At 36.7% G+C, this 21331-nt stretch overlaps 6 protein-coding genes across 6 annotated transcripts; 4 read left to right on the forward strand and 2 right to left on the reverse strand.

Annotated features, from left to right (window-relative positions):
* Window positions 1-6360: 6360 nt before the first annotated feature.
* On the forward strand, window positions 6361-8145 carry EAE98_010105 (uncharacterized protein; the record flags this gene model as incomplete). Its single annotated transcript, XM_038957726.1, has 4 exons — window positions 6361-6727; window positions 6803-7121; window positions 7172-7312; window positions 7365-8145. The coding sequence occupies 4 exons, from the start codon at window positions 6361-6363 to the stop codon at window positions 8143-8145; spliced, it is 1608 nt and encodes a 535-aa protein (XP_038805952.1).
* A 413-nt stretch (window positions 8146-8558) lies between these two features.
* Window positions 8559-9700, reverse strand: EAE98_010106 (uncharacterized protein). The gene is made up of 4 exons (XM_038957727.1): window positions 9358-9700; window positions 9179-9303; window positions 8900-9098; window positions 8559-8839 (listed from the first exon to the last, which is right to left on the reverse strand). Exons 1-4 carry the CDS (start codon window positions 9554-9556, stop codon window positions 8730-8732), a joined length of 633 nt encoding a protein of 210 aa, XP_038805953.1. The 5' UTR covers window positions 9557-9700; the 3' UTR covers window positions 8559-8729.
* Window positions 9701-10597: 897 nt separating this feature from the next.
* Window positions 10598-11901, forward strand: EAE98_010107 (uncharacterized protein; the record flags this gene model as incomplete). The annotated part of the gene is made up of 4 exons (XM_038957728.1): window positions 10598-10806; window positions 10858-11020; window positions 11072-11723; window positions 11780-11901. The coding sequence occupies 4 exons, from the start codon at window positions 10598-10600 to the stop codon at window positions 11899-11901; spliced, it is 1146 nt and encodes a 381-aa protein (XP_038805954.1).
* A 120-nt stretch (window positions 11902-12021) lies between these two features.
* On the reverse strand, window positions 12022-13459 carry EAE98_010108 (uncharacterized protein). The gene is made up of 2 exons (XM_038957729.1): window positions 13245-13459; window positions 12022-13194 (listed from the first exon to the last, which is right to left on the reverse strand). The coding sequence occupies exons 1-2, from the start codon at window positions 13275-13277 to the stop codon at window positions 12325-12327; spliced, it is 903 nt and encodes a 300-aa protein (XP_038805955.1). The 5' UTR covers window positions 13278-13459; the 3' UTR covers window positions 12022-12324.
* A 723-nt stretch (window positions 13460-14182) lies between these two features.
* EAE98_010109 (uncharacterized protein) lies at window positions 14183-16736 on the forward strand (the record flags this gene model as incomplete). The annotated part of the gene is made up of 5 exons (XM_038957730.1): window positions 14183-14397; window positions 14460-15267; window positions 15322-15417; window positions 15482-15633; window positions 15695-16736. The coding sequence occupies 5 exons, from the start codon at window positions 14183-14185 to the stop codon at window positions 16734-16736; spliced, it is 2313 nt and encodes a 770-aa protein (XP_038805956.1).
* Window positions 16737-18119: 1383 nt separating this feature from the next.
* Window positions 18120-19731, forward strand: EAE98_010110 (uncharacterized protein; the record flags this gene model as incomplete). The annotated part of the gene is given in 7 exon segments (XM_038957731.1): window positions 18120-18251; window positions 18395-18601; window positions 18711-19000; window positions 19012-19133; window positions 19186-19235; window positions 19367-19423; window positions 19462-19731. The coding sequence occupies 7 exon segments, from the start codon at window positions 18120-18122 to the stop codon at window positions 19729-19731; spliced, it is 1128 nt and encodes a 375-aa protein (XP_038805957.1).
* Between the last annotated feature and the right edge of the window lie 1600 nt (window positions 19732-21331).

Here is a 21331-nt window from a genome sequence, read left to right on the forward strand (position 1 = left end):
ATTCTTTTAATCTATATTATAATAAATAGTAATTATAAAAAGATTGCCTTTATCAATCAAAACTAAATATTATTCCAAAAAATCTCTGAATACAAACTATCCACTACCTTCAAAATTATTAAATTCGATAACAAAATTCTATCTAAAAACTGGATTATATCCTATATCTATATTAGATTTAGAATTAATAACTATACCGAAAAAAGAATCATTCTATATATAACTGAATTAACCTATTATCTTGTAATATTAGGTATAGCTTAATTTAAAAAGCACAACCCCTATATCAACTTTACAACAAACTCATTCCAATTCGATAGCCTCTACTACTATAAATTCTATAATACCCTATCCCATCCATCCCGAATAAAAGCTCTTCTCGATGTTTCCCCAAAAGCCTAATCTATATATCTATCTGATTACTCTGAAAACCTCAAGGATCAAGATATAATTATGATTTCTTTGAAAGCCTATTCCGTATATACCTATTGAAAGTATAAAATATTCCAGATCTCTATTAAACAGATTAATAATATTTTAAATAAGAAAAAAGAGTTTGATCCAAATAATCTTCTATTTGAATTCCGAAATTGAAAAAATATATTTTTCCCTCAAAATGCTAACAAACTACCACCACACCAACCATACAATTACGAGATCTGATTTCAAGAAGAAGCTGTATTACCTTTTGGAATATTATATACTATATCCCAAATCGAGCTTGAAGCCCTAAAAGGATAATTGGAAGAGAATCTGAAAAAGGAATTCATTTATTCCAATTTCTCGCCTACCATATCCCCTATATTGTTCATCAAGAAAACCAATAAAGGCCTCCGTTTTTGTATTGATTACAAAGCCCTAAATAATCTATCTATCAAGAACTGATATCCATTACTACTGATTAAAAAATCCCTGAATAATTTGAAGAAAATGAAATACTTTAGTAAGATCGATATCATCTTTGCCTTCAACAATATCAGGATTAAGAAAGAACAAGAGTACCTAACCACGTTTTGTACCCGATTCGGCCTATTTGAGTCTCTGATTATACCATTTGGGCTAATAAAAGCACCTACCACGTTCCAGAGGTTCATCAATGATTCCTTACATAAATACCTGGATATATTCTGTACTATATACCTGGATAATATATTAATATATAATTATATCCAAAAGGAATATATCTATTATATTCAAAAAGTTCTACAAACATTGAAAAAAACCGATCTATTTGTAAAATTCGAAAAATACAAATTCCTGAAATCTGAAATCACCTTTTTTAATCTAATTATAAGAAAGAATGATATCCGAATAGATTTAGAAAAGATAAGAATTATTATAAACTGGAAACTATCCGATACTATAACCGATATATAAATATTTATTGGATTCGCAAACTTTTATCAATGATTTATTAAGGATTTCTCGAAAATAATCAATCTAATAATAAATCTGATTAAAAAGAATATTCTGTTTCTATGGAATACTACTTATTAAAATGTTTTTGATTAATTAAAGAAAATATTTACTGAAGCCCCTATCCTAGCCTTTTTTAATTAAAAAAAGGAAGTAATCCCGGAAATTGATATATCGAATTATATTTCTACAGAAATCCTTTTTTAATATAATAAGAAAAGAATTCTAAAACTTATTACATTTTTTTTGAAAAAGCATTTTGTTATCAAATATAATTATAAGATTTATAATAAAAAACTTCTAATCATTATTCATTACTTCGAAAAATAATATTCTAAACTAAAAAGTATATCATCTTTAATCCAAATAATTATAGATTACAAAAACCTAGAATATTTTACAACAATGAAATTACTAAACTATTATTAAACTTACTGATTTGAATTCCTATCCCGATTTAATTTCTGAATCACCTATCGCCCCAGAAAGCTAAATGCCAAGCCTGATACCCTGACCAAAAGGTCAGAGAATCTCCCTAAGGAAGGGAATGAACGCTTCCTACACCAAAACCAAATTATCCTAAAGAAGGAAAATTTGAATCCTAATCTATTCCCAATTACTAATACTCTAAAAGAAACCAAGATTGCTAAGAAAGTACAATTCGCTATCACTACACAAAGCCAGAGAAACTCCAATCCCATCAACCCTCCCAATCCTATCACACCTAAACCTAAACTCCTACCCACTATACCAAACCCTGATCCTATAATACCCCTAAAGGACCACAAAACCCCTCTAGACCTGCCCGCCGATCTGTTATCCCTATTCCAAAAAGGCTACCAAGCCGATCCTATCTCTAAATCCATTTTGAAATCTCTATAAGAGGGATCCCTGAAATACTTGAGAATCACTTTTATTGAATATTCCAAAAACAATAATTTATTATACTACCAAGAAAAGCTGTATATCCCTGATTATAATTCTCTAAAAGCTTACCTACTCTATTTGTACTATAAGTCCCCTGCTATTAATCACCCGCACTATACTCAAACCTTTAAGCTATTATTCTGAGATTACTATTAGTCTGGCTATTACAATTATATTATACAGTAAATCCGTAACTACTATAATTACTACTATGCTACTTCAAATTGTAGAGATCAGAAAGAAGTTCTCCATTCGCTCCCGATCCCGCAAAGAGTCTGATAAGATATCTCAATAGATTTCATTACATACCTATCCGAAAATATTGATTTCGATATCATTATAGTAATAATTGATTATCTAACCAAAATAAAGTATTTCTTGCCCTACTATAATATCTATAACTCTAAAGAAGTTGTTCGCTTATTCCAAAAGAATATCTAAAAGCTTTATAACTTGTTTTTAATAATTATTTCTAATTATAAAGCTTAATTTATATCCGAATTCTAAAAATATACTTATAAGTGCTTAGGAATATTCATTAAACTCTTTATTATTTACTATCCTGAAATTAATAAACAAATCAAAAAAACCAATATAATATTAAAGTAATATCTCAGATTGTATATAATTTACTTATAAAATAATTGAATAGAATAATTTTTATTTACTAAATTCTTTATTAATAATATCTGGTCCGAGAGTACCCGAATAACTTTATTCTTTTTCAATTATAGATTTTATCCCCATCTGAACTTCGAGTCAATTTTATTTAAAAACAATTGTTCTGCTATAAAAAACATTAAGGAATTTGTTTTCAAAATAGAAGTAATCTCCTTGTACCTAAAAACAAAATTGATTATCAGTCAAGCCTAATACTTGAAGAATACTGACTCCCACTATTCCCCTACCCATCAATATACCCCCAATAATCTAATCTGATTGAACACTTGAAATATCAAAATCCTATACTTCCAAAAGAAGTTTGATTAAAAGAATCTCAAGCCATTTAAAATCCTGAATTCGATAAGTCTTTATACCTATAAATTGAAATTATCTGCCTTTATAAGGATTCATTCTGTTTTTCATATCAACCTATTATATCCTATACATAATAATTCTATTCCTAGATAATATAACCTGCTACCATTCTTTATAGAAATCAATAATTTAAAGCATTTCAAAGTTACTGAGATTCTAAACTTTTATTGAAAAAGAAAAGATTGTAAAGAATCTTGCCTAAAATATACTATCCACTAGATTAACTATAATAAACTAACCAAAAAACTCATTAACTATTTAAAAGGTATACAAAAACTAATCTGCAATTTCCATTATAGATACCCCAATAAACCTAAATCTATCTAAACTAAATCGTTTACCTATAAAACTATAAATTATAACTTACTACTTCGTTAAAGTTTAATCTAAAGAAGGGGGATAATATTACAATATAGATATATATAATCGATAAGCAATAAACTAAACCCTATTAAACTAACTTACAAATGAAAATTCTATATATCTTTACATTGAAAAATCCTATATTGTAACTCTTTAAACTATATCTTAATCTACACCCTATACCTACTATTCTCAGCATTATTAAATATAGATTTCTGATCCCGTTTGCCTGCCCCGTGATAATAGCCATATTTATGATTACTAAAAATAATATTAAAATAAATCCAAATAAAGCCGATTTAAACAAAATAAAATAAATTCAAAAAGCAATAAGAAAACTACTCTATTTAGTTTTAGGAATTAAATGAAATATTGCTTATTTTATATTAAAATTAATAAGATATATATTTAATTTTAATAAAAATCATTTAGTAACTATAAAAAGAATATTTAGGTATTTAAAGGGAATTAAAACTTTAAAAACAATATATATAAAGAATTATAAAAACTATATAAAAGAATATTACAATACAGATTATACAAAAAATAAAAGCTCTACTAAATCCACTAATAAATATATATTTTTATTCACTAATAAACCAATAAGTTAGAAGATTAAACTACAATCTATTGTAGTATAAAATATAACAGAATCCGAGTTAATTTCCATAAATTTAACCACTAGAGAAACTATATATTTAAAGCATATTTTATAGAAATTAAATCAATATAAATAAGAGAAATTCTTATTATATATAAATAATATATCAGTTAAAACTATATCTGAAAATCCTATATATCACGATAGAAGTAAATATATTGATATTAAATATTATTATATAAAAGATCTTATAAATAAAAAATATTTAAATCTAATTTGGATTTCGACTGAAAACCAATTAACCAATAGTTTAATTAAATTATTAGAAAGAATCAAATTATCAAGATTTATTGATATAATTCAAAATTATAATAATTATTAAAAATATTATAATTTATATAAAAATATTAATACTCTTTTTCTATAAATAGGTTTTTAATGAAATTAATATATATATAAGATATTAATACTCTTTTCCTATAAAAAGATTTTTAATAAAATTAATATTTATATATATATATATTATATAAAAACAATATATATTAAAAGAGACTATTGTTTTTATATAAAAATAATAATATATCTTTATATATATATATATATATATATATATATATAGTTCTATATTCATATATTATACTAAGAGTAATTCATAGGATTATATGACTAATCATATAATTGTCGCTTATAAGCTTCCGAAAGCGACCATATAAAAACAATCGTATTTAGCTTTCGAAAACAACCATTATTAATTTCCAAAAACAATTATATTAAATTCCGAAAACAATTATTAATAAAGAATAAGAAAAGAAGCTTTATTTTGAAAAAAATAACCAAATTAGAAAAAGATCTATGAGAAATAAACAAAAGTGGAAAGCTAGGTTAGAATGAAAAAGATATATAATATAGGCTTTTTCCCTTTTAATATAGGATAAGAAATTCAATATTATAATATAGATTCCTAAATATTATGTATTTTTATTGCTTTTTAGTTATTAAACTGAGCCAGCTTCCCATAATAAACTAATATTAGTCTAATTCTTCTTATATTCTATATATATACTCTATACCCATATACCTGCTCATGACCTACGATAGAATTAATAAAATAAAATAAAAAGAGAAAATCCTATTAATTAGAATTAAAGGAATCGATTGATATAATTCTTTTTGAATTATTTCAAAAATTGAAATTTACATCCAATATAAAAATATTCTAATAAATTTTAAAAAAGATTAAATTTCAATATTTAATCTTTTATTCTTCAAATACTATTAAATTGAATACAAATTTCAATTTTTGAAATAATTCAAAAAGAATTATATCAATCGATTCCTTTAATTCTAATTAATAGGATTTTCTCTTTTTATTTTTTTTATCAATCCCTTTAAGGTTATGTATTGAATTGAATGTTTCAGTATAAAAGTATACTACTAAATTCTAAATACGATTTAAGCTCAGGCAATGTTACAGGGTATATATATAGTAGTAAGCTATAAGGACTTCGATCCCTGATACTGTGCCTTTTGGACAGATTGCGTGCGTGGCGTAGTGGTAAAGCTTACAACTCCTATTGTGTCCGCTTACGTAACAGGCAAAAATCTATTTTTGGGGTTTATGCCAAATGATTTAAATCGGCCTCAGTAGAGGGGATGCTGCTAATACTATTCAGGCTTAGCTTAAAAATGTCCTCGGCATCCCACATATTGCCAGACCATCCACAAAATTCACTTCTGTCAGTCAGAACATGCAAATAACGTTTGGAATCATGGTGACAAACCCCCTCGGCTCAAGATTAGAAATAATCTGTATCTCTCGTGTGAGGTACTCAGGTATTGCTGCAGCTGCATTCATTAGCTATCAATAACCTTAGGTAGGTGAAATATGCCTACACTTCAAGAAGCCCAAGTTCATCATCTCTATACTGTGCAAACGAACGATTCTCCTTAACCACTGTCTGATTTGAATCCATAAAACTACGGTGCACAAATTTTGCCAGCTTTTCTATTCTTTAATGGACCACAACAGTTCCCCAATTATTGAGCGCCCTACTGGCGAGGATACTATCATGATGTCCTCCCGTCCACAACCTGCTTCAGGAGAGGACAACAGAAACAAGGAAAGCTATAATGTTTCTCCTTCGACTGATACATTTCTCGAAAATGGTAGTAGTACACCACCAAAGATCGAAATGCCTAGTCTGCTAAGACAGAACGTCTTCATGGTTTTTATCACCTTAACCCAACTAGTTCAAATGATCCCTCTGGGGGCCGGTATAAATTCTAGTTTTGCGATCGGAGCAGCATTGGGAGCAACAGAAGCGCAGTCGGTTTGGATAGTTGCCTCGTACCCTTTGACTCAAGGAACTTTCGTTTTGATTGGTAAGGCCACCCATCAGATTGCATTGTCATGCAAATAATTGGCGTGAGGATAGCTGACATGTCGTTGTTTCAAAGGAGGTCGTCTAGGCGCAGTTTATGGCCACAAGAATGTCTTCACCGCTGGTTGCATTTGGTGGACTCTTTGGGCATTGTGTGGTGGATTCTCTGATAATTTGATATCGATGTGTATCATGAGAGGATTATGTGGAATAGGCGGTGGCCTGATGATACCAAATATTGTGGCTTTGCTAGGTATCACTTTTCCACCTGGAAAGAAGCGAAATTTGAGTTTCGCTTTGTTTGGCGCCATGGCACCAGTTGGCGCTGCTGGTGGATCTCTCATCGGTGCGATTATCATTCAACTTTCTGATTGGAAATGGCTTTTCTTTATGCTGTAAGCTAACTTGATATCCTTCATGAGTCTTATTTACTGATAACAATTAGTGGTCTACTTGGATTCGTTGTTTACGGAGTTGCTATTATGGCAGTTGATGCGGATATTCCCATTGATCCAAAAGGCACCGTGGACTGGGTTGGCTCTTACCTGGGAGTAGCTGCTCTTATTCTTTTTAACTTTGTCTGGAAGTATGTCGTGGCAGTTCATCATATTATACAGAAAAATCTAACATCTTCACAGTCAAGCACCCCTTGTTGGATGGAACAGTCCTTACGAAATCGCACTTCTTGTTGTGTCTGTCTTTCATTTCGCTGGATTCGTATACTGGGAAATGAAAGTTGCCAAAGAGCCCATTCTACCATTCAACATCTGGAAGGCCCCCTCATTCGGACTCTTGATGTTAACCGTTTTCTTTTCTTTCATGAGCCTGGGTATCTTTTTTTGGTACATGAATGCATATATGCAAAACATCCGCGGAGATAGTCTCATTCTTACTGGTGTGCAGTACTTGCCACTCACCATAGTTGGATGTGCAACCGCTTTTCTTGCAGCATGGCTGGTTCCTCGAGTACCGGCGCAGGTCATCATTGGCTTGGGATGTTTGGCAATGGTCATTATCAACGTCCTTCTATCGACTATTCCTGCAAATCTCACTTACTGGGCAATGGCATTTCCCGCAATGTTCATATCCGCTTTTACTATTGATCTGATCACCACCAGCGCCCAGATCATCGCATGTAACACTGTTTCAATGAAGCATCAAGGTGTCGCAGGTTCATTAATAGGCACACTCCTTGGTTATGGATTGAGTACTGGTCTGGGTATCGCTGGAACTATAGAGGTAAACACTAACGACAATGGGAATAATCTTCTCAAGGGTTATCATAGTGCCGCATACTTGGGAGTCGGTTTGGCGAGTGCTGCCCTCATTATTAGCGTCATATTCATACGTATACCCAAAGATACCCGGGAAGGCTGGGCGGAGGATGATACGCATGCTAGAGAGAGAGGTCAACTGTAGGGGGAAAACTGATAGCTAGTGACTTTTCCGAGGATAAATACAAATTGATTTTTAGTGCTTTAATATCTCGTTGTTCTGATAAGCATATTGTTTGATCCATGGAGCAACAGCACAGTTGGCCACAGGCTCGACGGCTACGGGGGTCATCAATTAAGACAATTTTTAAGGTCGAATTTGATGTCTATACCGTTCGCATACGTTAATCTTGTAATAAGAACGAATTTTTTTGTGTTAACATTCGTTTTTGTTTTCCTTCTGGAAAGATGGTCGTCCGTACAAGTTAATTTTTATTTCAGTCCATAGCATGCGGTTATTATTCAACATCTGTGTGAATATGTAAGCTGATAATCGCATACACACTTATTTTCACAATAAATACCTATCGTCAGGATCAACGCAGACAATGGTATCTCAATAATTGCTTTTGGATTCAATCTAAAGCCTGTAGCTCTGAAATGCTCTCGTACACTGAAAGCTATGTTTCTATCCTTAGCAGTACGTCTGCTATCTGCCCATTCAATTGATTTCCATTCCTAGTCATACAAAAACTGGCTTTGAAGCTAAAATTTCTCTTAAACAGATCCCTAGAAGCTCTGAACGGAATACGGCTGTAGATTTATGCCCTTAATTTTGCCCTGCGCTGCCAAAACACGGCTTACATTCTTCAATGCATTCTCATGAAAAACGGCGAAATCTGTACCACGTCGTTAAAACCTTTTACTCACATTAAAAATGGAAATTGGGACTGGCATACTCCTCGCGTGTCCTGTCTCACAAGCATATATACTCCATCGTATAGCCGTTTCGTATTTGAAAATATAGGTACTCTCCAAAGTAACCCAATATCCACCGAAAGAGCCATTGCCAGAATTGTACGCCACGGGAATGGTTGAGGCAAGTTGCTCGAATTTTTCAATAAATCCTCCACGAGAGTCAATCTTGAGGTCTGTCAACTATAGAGGGCAGTGTTAGGGTTTCTCCAATTCAAGGCCAGGTGATCCTAGAACTTGGTGGTCAAGTTGCAAGTATTTACCTTCTCTGAAATACTATATGTGCCTACTTTTGTTGGCAGATAGGCAGTGCGAATGGAAACGCCAGGCTTGTTTTCCGGACCACGGGTTTCATAAGGTATGACTCCGAACCAAGCGGAGTCATAATCTTGTTGGAGCACAAATCAGTATCAAATTTATCAACACAGGAGTCCTCACTCACAATCCATGATTAGATCCTTAACATCGTTTGCACTGGCTCCAACTACAGACCACGTAGAAGATTCCCAGTAATCTGTACCGGAAGGACATGTACATGGAAGGACCGAGTTGCTTGAGCAGCGTGGAGAATATTCTCTTCTGTGCGCCAAGGCTGTCACAGCCAATGTAGCATAAATTGTAAGAGTAGTAGTGAACTTCATTTTGATTGGAGATAGGGCTAGGAGGGGAATGTCAAATTCGATGAGATCGTACTAATAAGATGGATAGGTGAGGTGATATAAGTGAGTGAAGAATCTATAGTCACCAGAAGTCTGGCTTCACACTCGTCGTAATCTGGAGAATGCTGCCTACAATCCACATGTCTTGGAAGGCTATAGACAATGAGATTATGAGAAGCGTCATCGCAGCTCACCGAGTCTGACAGAAACTCTTGGCTCAGGGGTTTCCAAATCTCGGCGCAATGTGGGGGGCGTGAGACATGATGATGTTGTTACCGATGGCTTACAGCGAGCTCACAGACTTCCCCGCCACAGCCCCATCGCTTCGTGTCTTACCATTTTATTGCACAACCCGATGACGAGCATGAATATGTCAACAGCATATCCCTACTTGCTGACCGCCTATGCGTTAATTTTTTACCGCCAAAAACGTTTTTGTGCCTCGTGGATAAGCAGTCATGTTTGTCTTTGGATTTTGATGAAGGATTTTGGCTTCACCTTTTCTTATTTGCCAAGGCTTTTGACACGAGGAATCTTTCGATATAATACTAGGATGGCACTGTCTTAAACTTTGGGTGAGACTTTCCAATCGCTAGCTTTTGACCTCAGAACATGTCTTCAGAACAATCCTTCGATCTATTCCTGGGTTAGAGTTGTCTTTGAGATCCGAGCTGAATGTTCATATCAACTGCAACGGCTGTTGGAATTAAAGTTAGGCCGAAGAGCTGACATACGATGAATACTCTATTAGTCGGCGGAATACGCGGAGGAAATATTCCTAAGATGAAACACGATTATTCCTCGGGGCTCTTTGAAGGAAATGATGAGGCGGACTTTCCCTCAGGGCGTTCGCGGCTGAGAATTTTAAGGATGAGTTGGCAAGATTGAGACTTTCTGTGGGATTGGAAATGTTCACTCTGGTACTGCTGATTGAAAAAGAAGACTTCTCATCTACAAATATCAATGTTCTCCCAGACAAGTCTCTATGCTCCAATTTGCGATACATGAAATTTTCTCGTCAAAATGAGATTCATTACCTTCTCTTACTGCTTTCTTCTAGCAAACATTCCACTGATCTTTGCCGGCTACGGTCATGGCCATGATAATACCCAAGCAGAGGCTTCCAAACAAATCGACAAATGGCAAGATCAATATGATCAATACATCAAAACTTCAACCAAGCACCAGAGAGTAGGATGCACATCTCAAAATATGGTCTATCGTCAAGAATGGTAAAATTCCACGATACTGAAGTTGAATGACTATTGCTAATTAATTTTCAGGGGTTCGCTTTCAGAACGTTCTCGCAAAGATTATATAAAGGCTGTTCAATGCTTACAATCAAAGCCTCCCAGAAGCACGAAAGAAGATGTGCCTGGTGCAAGAAGTCGATATGATGATTTCAGCGCTACTCATATCAAAGTGACACCTTATATCCACTTCAGCGTAAACTCTTTTATCCAGATGACAGAAATCACAGTCTCTAACGATAGACAGGGTCTCTTTCTTCACTTCCATCGCTACCTAGTATATCTCTATGAAAAAGCCCTTCGTGAAGAATGCGGCTACAAGGGATACCAGCCCTACTGGGATTGGACACTCTCCTGGGAAGATCCGCGGAAATCCAGCGTTTTCAACGGCTCTCCAACATCTATGGGAAGTAATGGTGCTTTCATACCTAATCGTACCAGTACCACTATCTCCGCATTCGGAATTACTCTAGACATCCCTCCTGCCACTGGTGGCGGTTGTATATCGGGTCCTTTCTCAAAAAACTATACTGTTAATCTCGGTCCCATCGCTTACGCTCCCTATGGTCCCGATCACGGTCTAGGATACAATCCCCGCTGTCTATCGCGCGATATCTCATTGGCTTGGTCTAACAACACGAAACCTTCCGACGTTGTGAAACTCATTAAAAATAGTCCAGATCTAGGAGCATTCGATACGAATCTCGAAGCATTAGATGGAGTTCACGCGGGTGGACATTTCTCAATGGGTGGTTTGGGTCTAGATGCGTATGCCAGTGCGGGAGACCCAGCTTTTTGGTTACATCATGCTATGGTGGATAAAGTCTGGAGTTTGTGGCAGAGTTTGAATGCAGGTAACAGAATGAACATGGTTTATGGGACAGGCACAGCGTTTAATGGTGAGTTATCTTTCGATGGAGGGGGAAATCGAAGTTTTGCTAATTTTTGTCTCTAGCACCTCCGAGTGCAAATATTACGCTTGATACACTGGTTGATTTTGGTATTCTGGCACCGAAACAGAAGATTAGTAGTCTGATTTCAACGATTGATGGAGCTTTCTGTTATGCTTATGTTTAGTTATTTTGTTTGATGTCGATTGGACTTTGGGTCAGCGTTCATTTTGTGGCTGTGGATTTTCACGATTTTGCAATGCCTTTTGGATTCCTCTCATGGTTTCAGAGTGTCTTATATAGAATGGTTTGATTACCTCATTGAAGTTCTGTACATCTAGACAGAATTGAATAAGTACGTGCTATATCTATTTTATCAACTACAACCAGAATAAACGATTTTGAAAAAATTCATGAGTGGTCAGCCTGCTCTGGACGATGGATGCATGAAAAGCTTGCAGATTTATAGAGAACGATGTATCGTTCTCAATTGATTGATCTTTTACTTCAAGAGGTTTACTTAATCAGCGTTCAATTTTGAGACTATGTTAACCTTACTTCTATTGTTTGCATATGCAAAACATACAGCAGCAGTAAGGTTGCAGCTCATCTATGCCAAACTCTTAATCAATTCCTCCACTTCATGCTCGCTCAATTGTTTGATTCCCAAAAGATCATTGTCCAATTTGTGATAGGCCTCGAAGTGTGATCCATATCCCTCACCCCAGATTGAAGCAATGATGAATGGCACGGCGAATTTATGTGGGTCCGGCTGTGGTTTCTTCAATTCTTCCCATCCGCCTGCTACAATATCATCAACCGATGCAACAGTCTCAGTCCAACCATCTGATCCTAAAACCTTCTTTCCAATCTCCGCGAGGTTCTTAAGGGTAGTTGCGTAACTTTGAATATAGACCGCGCGGTTCTTCGTCTCTTCTGGGTGCTTGAGTATACCAACTACAGCTCGTCCGATGTCTGGGAGAGTAGTGGTACTGAAAGTTCGATTACCCCCATCATAAAGTGTGATGCTTTTTCCCTTGGCGCTCATAACGAATCCAACTGACAAGCCCCAATCAAGAAATGCACCATTTACCACAAGAGTGTATGAAAATTCGCTAGAAACATGCTTCTTGAGAGCATTTTGGACAGCAATTTTAGGTTGGAAAACTGGCAAGGCTCCAGTATTTTCTCTAGATGTATCGGATCCGAACTCAGAGGGAAGGAAGCGCTTGACATGAGCTTTAACTGCTGCTTCAACGAGAAGAAGCTGCTTGTCCAAACTGGCTGAGGCGAGAGTGGATACAACGGCATCTTGTCCTGTAAGAGCACTGGTGAGCGATTCGAGAGAGTCGTAGTCGACTTCCTTGACTGTAACAGGAGATGGAAATTTGTGAGTGCTCGATTGTCGGGTAAGAACTGTGACTTGAAAGCCGGCTTTAATGAGTTGATCAAGGATTGCTGGGCCAAGATTTCCAGAAGCCTATATAGATGTTAGGTACAGACCCTCAGAGAGAATGGATAAGTTCTTACTCCTGCCAACGCAACTTTCGTGATTCCAGACATCTTGTAGATATGTATAAGTCTTATGGTGGTGATTTATGTTGCTGCTACTGTAATACAAACTAAGATGAAGTGCTAAATGATGGTTTAGTCTTGGAAGTGATGGATTTGTACAGGTAATATATAGGTATCGTAGAAACTGTGTATCTCGGTGTATAATGAGGGATGAGCTTCCCAATGACAAACCGCCCTCACGGCAACAGTACATTCGGTCTACCACACCGCCATTGTTTGTAAGCACAATCCTATGGCGCAACTTGTACATGGGCATTGCGCAATTTTGCGGGTCATCCCACATGCCACCGGCCACTATTCACCCGGGGTCAGCCACAAATGGGGGATCCATGGGTGCCCAGGTGCAGTGACCTCGGGAGACCTCGAACGTTAGGTGTGGCTGGTGGCAGCTTACATAATCACACATTATGAAATCAAACCAAAGGATATCTCCCAATGAAACTTATCGAACGGTATCTTCGGAGTCCGTACATTCCCGGCGTAAAACGATTTGAATACATCTTTTCCACTCTTCCAAAAAAAAGTCCGGACCTTTCCGGCTCCACACGCGTCTTCCTCACCTCATGCAAACAATCACACTCTGCTCAACTCAAGTTAGCACTTTCTTTGATACTCTGGTATATCAAATCTCAAACAGTCATAACTTCATATCGATGCAGTTCTCTCCAGCCAGATCTTTGGCGATGCAGAGTTTGATACTTGCTACTGTGAATATCACAGTTCTCTCGCTTTCATATTCATTTACAGAGCTTGGCTAGTAAGCAGTGCACATGTCGGGTCATTCACCAATCGGTGGATGTCTCACTCCTCTTTGAACTTCACACTTTATATTCTTTCCCATTTACTTCTCTACATCTATTTCAATCCACCGGCAACAACTTGCGTACAAAAAGATGACACAGACTTCTCCCACTGCATTTGTCGCCCCACAAGCAGGAGATGCATTATCTCCAACTCGCACACAACCAATAGCCAAACGCATCAAATGCAATGTGTCTGAATGCGGCAAGCTCTTCAGTCGCAAAGAACACCTTACTCGTCACATGAAGTCACATGATCCCAACCTTCAACATGAATGTCCTATATGTGGTCGGCGATATGCGCGAAGGTAATTCAGCCCTTCAATTATTCGCAAAAAAATAAACTGAACATCGCTTACAATTCACCTAGTGACGTGTTGAAGAGGCATCTAGATCATCATGCTCAGAATTCAAGCACTAAACGTACAATGGTCGCATGCACATCCTGCCATGAGCGAAAGCTCAAGTGTGATGACACATCACCTTGTCGATCATGCATTCGCACTTCAACAGAATGTAGCCGATTGATTGATGGTGGGACCAATCGTAGGAAAATCGACAGTGTGGGCGTGAATGAGACTGTTGTCGGGAACAGCGTGGTCAATGCTCATAATTCGAATCAGGACTCTGATCTTTCACATGCCTGGTTTCAATCTGAAAACCCAACATTATCTTTACCTCCATACTCCGATGCGACTCTTGAGCTATTGTTTCAAAGTGAGGTTATTCCTAGCGGGGACTTTTCCTGGAGTCAACAGCAGTCTGTGGGAGGCAATCTTACAGATTTGTTCCATATACCTCTGTCTGACGATGCTCTCAATGATCCGCACAAGTCTCGGGTGAACGCAACGTATTATGATGCCGAATCTAGTGACAGAACCAGGTCAACACTTGCATCACAATCACCGTTATCATCATTATCCTCTGAGCCAGATCATTTATCGGAATTGCGTAGAACACTGAGTCAAGATCAAGGTCATCTGAACCAGCTTCTCGAAGTTTATTTCACCAAAATCCATCCATCCTGGCCCATTTTGCACGCTCCGACATTCAATCCTCAAAGTATTTCGCCGATCTTGCTAGGCTCTATGCTAATGCTTGCGAATTGGTTGGATGGAAGTCAGAAACATGAACAACTCGCGTCGGTTGTATTTGAAGCAATATTGGCTGTCCGATTGGTAATTTATACCCTCTGAGGATCTATTTTAGTTGTCTCTAATCTAAACATCTAGGAAGTCCATCTCTCACTCGACAAGGAGATTGACCAATCGTCGCTCCAAAATCTCCAAGGTCTTCTTTTGTGTGTTGTGTATACAATTTCTCTTTTGGTGAGTTACCGTTTCAAGAGTGAGAACTCACATCATTTTCCGTTCACTACTGATAACATCAAAGACTACCAAAGGAATGTCGTCGAGAGCTGTTTATCTTAATGGTGCACTGATCTCAACATGTCGTCATGCTGGTATTTTCAATGGACAGAACACATATTATGAGCTGGGTGATTGTCCATTTGATCTTTGGCTGGTTCAAGAACAACTTCACAGGTACCCATAACCTCATGCATTTTGCCTCAGTCTGTCTACGCCGTATGCTGACAACAACTAGACTTGCTTTTTCTAGTCTGAGAGTGGATGCGTATCTAAGTGTCCTTATGGATTATCCACCGTCTGTTCGTTATCAGGAGATCAGCATTCCCCTTCCAAAGTCTACAAAGCTATGGACTGCGGCAACCGATGAAGAAAGGCGAAAACTTCAATGGCATGAACCTGCAGGTCGCGAGAAAGCCTTGTTCTGCTTTCTCATGCGCGATCTTATTGATGCTAGCGAAGACCAGGCAGTCTCGTATCATCTCACTGATACTGACTACCATCTCGGACTTTGTTCCCTACAGATTGGTACTTGGGAAACGGCTCGCGAAGCTTTCTGTTGTTGTGATTCAGATGAGCTGATAACGGATCCAAAAATAAGTGATCCAGTCCATCGATGGGGCTCCCAACTCAATCGTTGGCGTACAAGAATGGAAGATTATGTTCAATCGCACTCAGAGATCAACTCTACAGAGTCTGATCATGATCGTATATTTCCACAACTGAACCTCATACTATGGCATATATCGGCCCTCACAGTTCATGCGCCCCTAAAGCTCTTACAACGACAAGGGTGTTGCTTCAAATGTCGTCCTGGAGCTGGTTTGACTACACAAAGAACAAGAGCGCGTTTAAGTAGCTGGATGTTTTCTCCACACCCCCGTACCGCCCTTTGGAATGCTGGTCAGATATGCCGGCTAGCAGAAGATAATATTTCGAATCGCTCATCTAATACTGACCCTTTGCTCAATCCACTTGCAACACCTGGAATTCTCAAAAGTGCAATCGCTGTTTGCTCTTATGCATATCATATTCGTGCCTGTTTCGTATGCACCAATGTATTCGGGGATTCGGTCGATCTATTCAATGCATCTCACAAAGATGACATGTCAAAGAACTGGACGGAGCACGGAATTGGAATGGCTACCTGGGGTACGGAAGCAATTCCAGTTTGCCATTGTAGATTTAAGGATTTGGAAATGTGGTTTCGGGAGAGATTTGCGAGAGATCCAGGTGCCGATACACAATTCACGTCGTTTCTTTCCGGCTTGGGCGAATGAAAGTTTGAGTTCTTTCTACACTAAAAGCAAGTTCCCATTTTTTTACGTCGGGATGAATGGGAAGAAAATACTATAGATGTACGAAATTTTAATTTTATCTACCCTGGGGCCATATTTTCAAGGGAAATATTGGAACGCGTTGGTTCTCCACCCCACCTCGAGTGGCATGCTCAAGCTGGGGCTAAGAAAAGTCTAGAACGGATACCTCGAAGCGAGAACGCTGCATTTGGGCGGGCACTGCCTCCACAGGGAAGACGCAGATCTAATACTACATATTATGGAAGAAATGGCGTCGGTCTTGTACAAATCCATAGTTGTATTTCTGATTTCAAGAGAATGATTTTTATGCGATCGCAAAAATGGCAATTTACAATTCGAATGGTATTCTTATAGCGATAATTGCGACCTGTCTGTAGGTGGTCATGGATGCTGACCACAGCTATACGTGAAACTAAAAATTCATATGAAAATATAAAACGATACTACCTACTCATAAGATAGATGCTGATGGATGTTGTATATGAGATCATGGAAAATATTCTTGGTATGTTGTAATGATTTTGAAGTCCTTTAACATTAAACGAGCCTTTAACGTTAGACGAGAGATGAGAAGACTTAGGCAGGTTTTCCCTTTGTATCTATATTCTCAGAGATGAGAACTCTAAGAAATATCTATAGAGCATAATACAATTTACTCTCGTCTCTTTAGACTACGATTGAAACGTTTAGAGTTTCTCTACGGATTGAATATCAAATATATATACTCGCTCGTTTACTAGTTGACATCGCTAATATGTCAAACCCTATAGGGACATTCTATGATATTGAAGTTAGACTATACTTCATAGCTTTCTACTACTCAAAAAGAATATCTTAGGAGAGTTGATATAATTTGGTTAGTTCAGCGTCTAGCGAAGAAGAGTAGATTATGAAGTAAAATATTAAAACCCATGTCCGATGATCGTCTGATCAATCCTGATTCTAGCTGACAACATTTAGATTTCATTTGTTTTCATACACATCTTTCGTAGTAGAAGTCAACGATATACATAGTAGTATAGTCTTCACTAGTAGGAAATGCTTGGAAAGTTCCCGAAGATGGCCGCCTCAGGATTACTTTCTCGAAACGCTCACTTCTTTCATTGAGTTCCTAAGTATTAAAATCTCTGTCAACAAACCTTGTTTTTCGTTTGAGGGTATTCAATATTCTGTGGACATATTAATGATGATATCATGCAGCGACACGGCCTTAAAAATGTTGGAGGAAATCCACAAAGAGGATAGAGATGTTCCAAATGGTTCAAAGGAGGAAGAACGAGATTCGTTGATATTTTTGATGACAAAACTACAAAGTTTTATACAATCGACCCCGGTGCTTCAAACATGACGGGAAGTGGTAATATCGCAAGATCTCCGATTGATGATAACAGTCAAAATCAAGTCACCAGCTTGTCTGGTAGTAGTGCCCCATTATATGAGGTGTGGTCTGGTCCTTGGCGAAGAACTATGTACATGGTTATCTCAATCTTATCTTTCTCAATGTCGGAAAGAAAAGCTCTATGTTATTGACATCTTCTATAAGCTCAGTTTGGGCTCCGGAGACCAGGTCAAGATGTCTGGTGCGAGATTTGAATATTTCTTCCATTTCGTCAAAACAGGACATACCAAACCCTGGCTCGGGATTTGAAGATGGCTGTTCTTTAGATCTGAAATTCTACGAAATTGTAACAATACGCGCTGAGAAGATCGAAAGTGTTTCTCGGAATTTCTGGAACAATGGAATTCTACACACCGAAAGCAATAATATTTCAAGTAGTTGTACATCTGTATTGGCAATAAGAAAGTTACTGGAGAGCCAATATCACGTAAGTAAATAAACTCATCCGGGTATGCCTGGGGATAGGGGAAACTTCCTCTTCATTCGTGTCGTTTCTGGTTCGGTACTTACACAAATTCATAGTTACAAGCTACCAGTTTCTAGCATGTTCATCGATGTCTGACAGCAAATATTGGACGCCATTGGAAATGAATCCCGCCACATTTGCTCACACAAGTCATAGTATCCAAGATCTAAAAACTGCTTCTGGGGATATGCTATTCTGTGCATTTCTCCATGCGTATACCGCCATATCCGAGACCGCAAATCGCTGGAAGAAAATGCTGGAATGTTTCGGCCAATTTATTGGTGACAAGCTCGCATTCTTAGCTCCTGAATATCACGACAAGTTGCTTTCTGACGACGAAGGTCTTTCGCGGTCCAAAAAGTATGTTTAAGCTATCTCTACGTTGAAGGGGTTCCGTACGAGTATATCACGGAATATTTTGCGGATCAAACAACTGTTAGAGCAAGAAACGAGCGAAATTACGACCGAAGAAGAGTTGGAGGGACTTCGACGAGTACGTGCGATGTTATGTAACCTTAGCGAACTTCGAAAGATAGAAAATATAGCGTCGAAACTGGAGACCAAGCAGGAAGAAGGCACATATTTCAGAGATGGAGTAAGTTTCTCTTATGCAAATGAAATTTTTGATTAATTCTATACCTAGAGCCCCTCTAAATTCCGTTCCTATATCAGCTGATCAGCGCGAGTTCGCTTGCGGAAACACAAAATTTTACTCCTTTCAACCAGAACGTCAAGCTTTTAACAAGCATGAGCATTTTGTTCCCTGCTCTGTTATTTCGTATGGTAAGATATTCATTTTTAATATCAAATCTATTTCTTAGCTTGTAACTTATCAGTCTATATGGAGTATTGATACTTCCTTCGATTACCTGAATCTTCTTCTCGCAGTCAATATCCTCGCTGCTTCCATTTACTTTCTGGGTTATAATGTGGATCAACTTTTATTTATATTCCAAAATGCCTATAATAAATTTATCAAAAATACACTGCAGGCAATGAAGAAGGATGAAGATGCAAAATGGGCAACTAGAGAACATGAATTGATAAAATACTTGGAGCTTTCAGAAGGAGCTCAAAAGCCTCCACATTGAATTTATCTTCATACGCATTGAGAAGGCTCTGCTGGTTACCGTGGGCTAAGCTCTCTCGAAGAGGTACTTCAAGTGCTTGAACTGAGATTCTGTCTTCGTTGGATTTCTTTTGTTCAGGCCGGTGTCTTGAGGTTGAAGTGATGGTCAACTCAAGTTGTATGGCAATTCATAAGTCGGTTACCCTACTTTCGGGCCAACAGGGTTTTGGGCCACCCTTTTACACCAAAAATCACTTTTTAGGCCTATTAATATCTCTATTAATATATAATATAATTCAATGAAAATTTGTATATATATAATTTAGATCGATTTAAGCTTATTCTGAAATTTTTAGATTTTTAAGATTTTTCTATATTGAGAGCTAGAGCTTCAAAATATCGATTTTCAAATTTGTATAGGAATCACATACAAATTTAGAATTTTTATAAAACCTTTAATAACTTTTTAACAACAATTATTAAAAGAAAACTATATATATTTCTGAGATATTTGAGCTTGAATCTATATAGAAATTCAAAAAAAAATTCAAAAAAATTAACAGATATAAAGATATAATATACAGTGAGTTTAGAGTAGTATAAATAATCCCTGTCATTTTGAGGATACCCCTTTAAATATTTATTTATGAGAATTTTTTTATTTTTTCTGAATCTATTATATAAAATATATTATAAAGTGATAGTGAAATTTTACAATATATTTTTAGCAATTTTTATTCGAAAGTTATTAAAGATTTTATAAAAGTTTCAAATTTGTATGTGATTCCTATACAAATTTAAAAATCGATATTTTGAAGCTCTAGATCTCAATACAGAAAAATCCTAAAAATCTGAAAATTTAAGAATAAGCTTAAATCGATCTAAATTATATACATACAAATTTTCATGAAATTCTATCCATAAATGAGAGAGTTAAAATTTCCATTTTTGGTGTAAAAAGTGGCCCAAAAGGGGGGTGGCCAGAAAGTGGGGTATCCGACTTACCTATCAACTCATCTTTCTAGATGTTAATTAGTCAATTCAATGCATGGAATTTACCTCGTTTTACCCCATCAGGTTTGCATGTCAAATGACGTGTCTGACGAGACTTTGCTTAAGGAATTTTGGGGGTGGAATTGGAAGCAGTGATCAGGTACATCAAATTCAACTTCAAATCTGTTACTGTAACACCTCTTCAGTTCTACGTTACCTTTTCTTGCATAACGACGTTTTGACTTCTTCGAATTCCTTAGAGTGTATTCTTTCCCTTGTCTTATCTGAATTTCACTTGTCATCTAAATTCTATCTGATGATTTATTTAGCATCATCAGTATTCTCTCTCTAGTATCACTAATTAGTTTCCAGTTTTAAAAATCTCCGTACATCTCTTTTGTGCATAGCTATATGGGAAATAAGAGATGGAAATGATTTTTGTTTGTGTTGAGCGAATACAATCGCGATTGAAGTTTCCAAAAGAAAAGCTTGATGTTAGGAACTTTCTAAATTTTTGCCTTCTACTTATACGTGGGTTAGTTGCGGGTTACTCAAGCCAACACAATCGGTCTCCTATTCGACCTCGCCAAATTTTCAAAGCCGACTGTGGATACCAAAATCGTCCATTT

Source organism: Botrytis deweyae (genome assembly GCF_014898535.1).
Source record: "Botrytis deweyae strain B1 chromosome Unknown BDEW_033, whole genome shotgun sequence".
Taxonomy (NCBI): domain Eukaryota; kingdom Fungi; phylum Ascomycota; class Leotiomycetes; order Helotiales; family Sclerotiniaceae; genus Botrytis; species Botrytis deweyae.